The sequence below is a fragment of the Oncorhynchus masou genome, chromosome 12 (genome assembly GCF_036934945.1).
Source record: "Oncorhynchus masou masou isolate Uvic2021 chromosome 12, UVic_Omas_1.1, whole genome shotgun sequence".
NCBI lineage: Eukaryota > Metazoa > Chordata > Actinopteri > Salmoniformes > Salmonidae > Oncorhynchus > Oncorhynchus masou.
In genome coordinates this window covers 93,700,439-93,707,938 of record NC_088223.1, presented here as the reverse complement: position 1 = coordinate 93,707,938, position 7,500 = coordinate 93,700,439, and the positions used below count along the sequence as shown (strand labels likewise).

Sequence of the window (7,500 nt, the reverse complement as noted above, 5' to 3'; positions counted from 1 at the left end):
ATCGATTACGCAACCAGGGGTGGAAAAACCTTGGATCACTTTTACTCTAACTTTCGCGATGCATATAAGGCCCTGCCCCGCCCCCCTTTCGGAAAAGCTGACCACGACTCCATTTTGCTGATACCTGCCTACAGACAAAAATTTAAAAAAGAAGCTCCCACGCTGAGGTCTGTCCAACGCTGGTCCGACCAAGCTGACTCCACACTCCAAGACTGCTTCCATCACGTGGACTGGGACATGTTTCGTATTGCGTCAGATAACAACATTGACGAATACGCTGATTTGGTGTGCGAGTTCATTAGAACGTGCGTTGAAGATGTCGTTCCCATAGCAATGATTAAAACATTCCCTAACCAGAAACCGTGGATTGATGGCAGCATTCGCGTGAAACTGAAAGCACAAACCACTGCTTTCAATCAGGGCAAGGTGTATGGTAACATGACTGAATACAAACAATGCAGCTATTCCCTCCGTAAGGCTATCAAACAAGCTAAGCGTCAGTACAGAGACAAAGTAGAATCCCAATTCAACGGCTCAGACACAAGAGGCATGTGGCAGGGTCTACAGTCAATCACGGACTACAGGAAGAAATCCAGCCCAGTCACGGACCAGGATGTCTTGCTCCCAGGCAGACTAAATAACTTTTTTGCCCGCTTTGAGGACAATACAGTGCCACTGACACGGCCTGCAACGGAAACATGCGGTCTCTCCTTCACTGCAGCCGAGGTGAGTAAAACATTTAAACGTGTTAACCCTCGCAAGGCTGCAGGCCCAGACGGCATCCCCAGCCGCGCCCTCAGAGCATGCGCAGACCAGCTGGCTGGTGTGTTTACGGACATATTCAATCAATCCCTATACCAGTCTGCTGTTCCCACATGCTTCAAGAGGGCCACCATTGTTCCTGTTCCCAAGAAAACTAAGGTAACTGAGCTAAACGACTACCGCCCCGTAGCACTCACTTCCGTCATCATGAAGTGCTTTGAGAGACTAGTCAAGGACCATATCACCTCCACCCTACCTGACACCCTAGACCCACTCCAATTTGCTTACCGCCCAAATAGGTCCACAGACGATGCAATCTCAACCACACTGCACACTGCCCTAACCCATCTGGACAAGAGGAATACCTATGTGAGAATGCTGTTCATCGACTACAGCTCGGCATTCAACACCATAGTACCCTCCAAGCTCGTCATCAAGCTCGAGACCCTGGGTCTCGACCCCGCCCTGTGCAACTGGGTACTGGACTTCCTGACGGGCCGCCCCCAGGTGGTGAGGGTAGGTAACAACATCTCCTCCCCGCTGATCCTCAACACTGGGGCCCCACAAGGGTGCGTTCTGAGCCCTCTCCTGTACTCCCTGTTCACCCACGACTGCATGGCCACGCACGCCTCCAACTCAATCATCAAGTTTGCGGACGACACAACAGTGGTAGGCTTGATTACCAACAACGACGAGATGGCCTACAGGGAGGAGGTGAGGGCCCTCGGAGTGTGGTGTCAGGAAAATAACCTCACACTCAATGTCAACAAAACTAAGGAGATGATTTTGGACTTCAGGAAACAGCAGAGGGAACACCCTCCTATCCACATCGATGGAACAGTAGTGGAGAGAGTAGCAAGTTTTAAGTTCCTCGGCACACACATCACAGACAAACTGAATTGGTCCACTCACACAGACAGCATCGTGAAGAAGGCGCAGCAGCGCCTCTTCAACCTCAGGAGGCTGAAGAAATTCGGCTTGTCACCAAAAGCACTCACAAACTTCTACAGATGCACAATCGAGAGCATCCTGGCGGGCTGTATCACCGCCTGGTACGGCAACTGCTCCGCCCTCAAACGTAAGGCTCTCCAGAGGGTAGTGAGGTCTGCACAACGCATCACCGGGGGCAAACTACCTGCCCTCCAGGACACCTACACCACCCGATGTTACAGGAAGGCCATAAAGATCATCAAGGACATCAACCAGCCGAGCCACTGCCTGTTCACCCCGTTATCATCCAGAAGGCGAGGTCAGTACAGGTGCATCAAAGCTGGGACCGAGAAACTGAAAAACAGCTTCTATCTCAAGGCCATCAGACTGTTAAACAGCCACCACTAACATTGAGTGGCTGCTGCCAACGCACTGACACTGACTCAACTCCAGCCACTTTAATAATGGGAATTGATGGGAAATGATGTAAATATATCACTAGCCACTTTTAAACAATGCTACCTAATATAATGTTACTTACCCTACATTATTCTTCTCATATGCATACGTATATACTGTACTCTATATCATCGACTGCATCCTTATGTAATACATGTATCACTAGCCACTTTAACTATGCCACTTTGTTTACATACTCATCTCATATGTATATACTGTACTCGATACCATCTACTGTATCTTGCATATGCTGCTCTGTACCATCACTCATTCATATATCCTTATGTACATATTCTTTATCCCCTTACACTGTGTATAAGACAGTAGTTTAGGAATTGTTAGTTAGATTACTTGTTGGTTATTACTGCATTGTCGGAACTAGAAGCACAAGCATTTCGCTACACTCGCATTAACATCTGCTAACCATGTGTATGTGACAAATAAATTTGATTTGATTTGATTTGTGGCTGTAGTGTGCGACTGTAGTCTGCGACTGTAATGTGCGACTGTAGTGTGCGTCTGTAGTGTGCGACTGTAGTGTGCGGCTGTAGTGTGTGACTGTAGTGTGCGACTGTAGTGTGACTGTAGTGTGCGGCTGTAGTGTGCGGCTGTAGTGTGCTTCTGTAGTGCGACTGTAGTGTGCGACTGTAGTGTGCGACTGTAGTGTGCGACTGTAGTGTGCTTCTGTAGTGTGCGACTGTAGTGTGCGACTGTAGTGTGCGACTGTAGTGTGTGACTGTAGTGTGCGACTGTAGTGTGCGGCTGTAGTCTGTGACTGTAGTGTGTGACTGTAGTGTGCGGCTGTGGTGTGCGGCTGTAGTGTGCGACTGTAGTGTGCGGCTGTAGTGTGCGGCTGTAGCGTGCGGCTGTAGTGTGCGGACTGTAGTGTGTGGCTGTAGTCTGCGGCTGTAGTCTGCGACTGTAGTGTGCGACTGTAGTGTGCGGCTGTAGTGTGCGACTGTAGTGTGCGACTGTAGTGTGCAACTGTAGTGTGCGACTGTAGTGTGCGGCTGTAGTGTGCAACACACACCTTTTTGAAGGCCAGTTCAGTGTGGTCGGTGGAGGCCCGGGACACCCATCCTTTACTCTTGTCTCGGGCCTCCTTCAGTAGGCCCCGCACCAGCCCCTCCATTAGTGTGTGGTAGGACCCTTCCTCCTCCTCTTCCTCCTCGTGTGTCTTACACAGCTCGGCCAGAGGGGGCGCTAGAAACTCAGCCTCCATGTAGGAGTTCGGAGACTGGCTCATCGTCTCCTGTGGGATCTGAATGGGACAGGAGAAACAGCTATGAAGTATATCAGCTATGAAGTATATCAGCTATGAAGTATATCAGCTATGAAGTATATTAGAAACTGTAAGAACAGACGGGTTAACTAGGTTATATCTGGGTCAGGATTTAAACAAACTGGTTAACTAGGTTATATATTGGTCAGGATTCAAACTAACTGGTTAACTAGGTTATATCTGGGTCAGGATTCAAACTAACTGGTTAACTAGGTTATACCTGGGTCAGGATTCAAACTTACTGGTTAACTAGGTTATATATTGGTCAGGATTCAAACTAACTGGTTAACTAGGTTATACCTGGGTCAGGATTCAAACTTACTGGTTAACTAGATTTATATCTGGGCCAGGATTTAAACAAACGGGTTATCTAGGTTATACCTGGGTCAGGATTCAAACTAACTGGTTAACTAGGTTATACCTGTGTCAGGATTCAAACTAACTGTTTAACTAGGTTATACCTGGGTCAGGATTCAAACTAACTGGTTAACTAGGTTATACCTGGGTCAGGATACAAACTAACTGGTTAACTAGGTTATACCTGGGTCAGGATTCAAACTAACTGGTTAACTAGGTTATATATTGGTCAGGATACAAACTAACTGGTTAACTAGATTATATATTGGTCAGGATACAAACTAACTGGTTAACTAGGTTATACCTGGGTCAGGATTCAAACTAACTGGTTAACTAGGTTATACCTGGGTCAGGATTCAAACTAACTGGTTAACTAGGTTATACCTGGGTCAGGATTCAAACTTACTGGTTAACTAGATTTATATATTGGTCAGGATTCAAACTAACTGGTTAACTAGATTATATATTGGTCAGGATACAAACTAACTGGTTAACTAGGTTATACCTGGGTCAGGATTCAAACTAACTGGTTAACTAGGTTATATATTGGTCAGGATACAAACTAACTGGTTAACTTGGTTATACCTGGGTCAGGATTCAAACTTACTGGTTAACTAGATTTATATATTGGTCAGGATTCAAACTAACTGGTTAACTAGGTTATACCTGGGTCAGGATTCAAACTAACTGGTTAACTAGGTTATACCTGGGTCAGGATTCAAACTTACAGGTTAACTAGATTTATATCTGGGCCAGGATTTAAACAAACGGGTTATCTAGGTTATATCTGGGTCAGGATTCAAACACACTGGTTAACTAGGTTATATCTGGGTCAGGATTTAAACAAACTGCAACGGACAGACAGTGCACTGCCTTTGACTTTTAAAAGGTCATTTAAAAGATGCTTGAGCAGACATCCACAGCAACAAAAAAAAGCCATTTCTGCAAATGTCAGTGACATGCTCTTTAAATGTGCAGTGCAGTGTCAGCACGGTGTAATTTGTGTGAATCCTGACTTAGGTATTAGCTAGGCGCTATAGGACTGTAAAACCTCTTGAAAAAGGCATTGGGCAGACAGACAGACAGGCAGACAGACAGACAGGCAGGCAGACAGACAGACAGGCAGGCAGACAGGCAGACAGGCAGACAGGCAGACAGGCAGACAGGCAGACAGTCTCACCTCGAACAGGTGTTGGCACTCAGTGATCATGTGAGACAGGCCCTGTGTGGCAGCAAGGTTCTCATTAAGGTCCTTCTGGTCTGGCCGACCAGTAGCATACTTCCTCTGGATGGACCTATAGGAGGAGAGGAGGGGGGGAGTTAGTAACTGAGGGGAGGAGTTAGTGATACTGCAAACATGAGACGGGAGTCCTATTGGTCTGTACCACAAGCAGCCAACCAAACTAAAACCCATCTGTTAGAAAATACATTGTTCAAACTAAACCCCATCTGTTCAAACTAAACCCCATCTGTTCAAACTAAACCCCATCCGTTCAAACTAAACCCCATCCGTTCAAACTAAACCCACAGCTGTTCAAACTAAACCCCATCTGTTCAAACTAAACCCCATCCGTTCAAACTAAACCCCATCCGTTCAAACTAAACCCCATCCGTTCAAACTAAACCCCATCCGTTCAAACTAAACCCCCATCCTTTCAAACTAAACCCCATCCGTTCAAACTAAACCCCATCCGTTCAAACTAAACCCCCATCCGTTCAAACTAAACCCCATCCGTTCAAACTAAACCCCATCCGTTCAAACTAAACCCCATCCGTTCAAACTAAACCCCCAGCTGTTCAAACTAAACCCCATCTGTTCAAACTAAACCCCATCCGTTCAAACTAAACCCCATCCGTTCAATCTAAACCCCCAGCTGTTCAAACTAAACCCCCATCCGTTCAAACTAAACCCCCATTCGTTCAAACTAAACCCCCATCTGTTAGAACTAAACCCCCATCCGTTCAAACTAAACCCCATCTGTTAGAACTAAACCCCCATCCGTTCAAACTAAACCCCATCCGTTCAAACTAAACCCCATCCGTTCAAACTAAACCCCCATCTGTTAGAATAGACATTGTTAATGCAGTCAGGTTAGCAGATGTTCTGTGTTTCAAGTTTCATCAGTCGTGTTTACAGGTATACAGCGTCCAACTAAATGCTTCCTGGCCGGTTCATTCTAAATTGTGCACTCAGAATAAGAGTGTGTGTGTGTGTGTGTGTGTGTGTGTGTGTGTGTGTGTGTGTGTGTGTGTGTGTGTGTGTGTGTGTGTGTGTGTGTGTGTGTGTGTGTGTGTGTGTGTACCTGTGGGACAGGTTGCCGTTCTTTAGTATGTTGAGATGGAACAGAGAGGGGCCCAGACACACAGCCAGGTTCATAGGGGTCATCTGGTTCTCCTCGACACAGGAAGTGACATCGCGCAGAAAGAAGAGCAGTGTCTGGAGCACTTCCCTGTTCTCGTCTGACATCAGCAAGATGGCCGCCCTCACGGCCTGCAACCTGTGCTCATTAGGGACGTCTAGAGCGAGAGAGGGAGAGAGAGTTCACTGACTTGTCGTTGTTGTGAGTTTTTCATCATGTTAGTTTGTTAAATATCCTTGAACAATCTGTAGTTTTATAAACTGCATAAAACTGAAAATATATATTTTTTAAACAATACGCCAACTAAGAGGTGATCAGTCATATCTTTGAAAAGCATTAAATTGAGAAAGGGAATTATAAATCAAATCAAATTTATTTGTCACATACACATGGTTCGCAGATGTTAATGCGAGTATAGCGAAATGCTTGTGCTTCTAGTTCCGACAATGCAGTAATAACCAACGAGTAATCTAGCTAACAATTCCTAAACTACTGTCTTATACACAGTGTAAGGGGATAAAGAATATGTACATAAGGATATATGAATGAGTGATGGTACAGAGCAGCATAGGCAAGATACAGTAGATGGTATCGAGTACAGTATATACATATGAGATGAGTATGTAAACAAAGTGGCATAGTTAAAGTGGCTAGTGATACATGTATTACATAAAGATGCAGTAGATGATATAGAGTACAGTATATACGTATACATATGAGATGAATAATGTAGGGTAAGTAACATTATATAAGGTACCATTGTTTAAAGTGGCTAGTGATATATTTACATCATTTCCCATCAATTCCCATTATTAAAGTGGCTGGAGTTGAGTCAGTGTCAGTGTGTTGGCAGCAGCCACTCAATGTTAGTGGTGGCTGTTTAACAGTCTGATGGCCTAGAGATAGAAGCTGTTTTTCAGTCTCTCGGTCCCAGCTTTGATGCACCTGTACTGACCTCGCCTTCTGGATGATAGCGGGGTGAACAGGCAGAAATGTGTGTGTGTGTGTGTGTTCTTACACTGGTAGATGTGTAGGAAGGTCTCTCCCAGCTTGCTGGTCAGTAGAGGTTCAGGAAGGTCTCTGAAGAACTGTTTAACCATGTCTGCTACGTCGTACGCTGACTGGTCCTCGTAACACACACTGTCAGGACTGGTCTCACACTCCTGTCTCAACGCCTGGATACGAGACTTCACACCTGACTTACGGAACAGACCCACCTAGAGAGACAGGCGGAGAGAGGGAGAGGGAGAGGGAGAGGGGAGGGGAGGGAGAGGGGAGAGGGAGAGGGGAGAGGGAGGGGAGATGGAGGGGGAGATGGGAGATGGAGGGGAGGGGAGATGGAGGGGAGGG

The 7,500-nt window shown here is 46.0% G+C and overlaps 1 protein-coding gene across 1 annotated transcript in view; it reads right to left on the bottom strand.

The window, feature by feature from the left end:
• Positions 1-7,500, bottom strand: part of LOC135549435 (stAR-related lipid transfer protein 13-like) — an 85,214-nt gene that overhangs the window by 8,644 nt on the left and 69,070 nt on the right. The window contains 4 exon segments of the mRNA XM_064979404.1: positions 3,182-3,412; positions 4,971-5,085; positions 6,094-6,307; positions 7,169-7,367. Coding sequence (XP_064835476.1) covers positions 3,182-3,412; positions 4,971-5,085; positions 6,094-6,307; positions 7,169-7,367 — 759 coding nt within the window.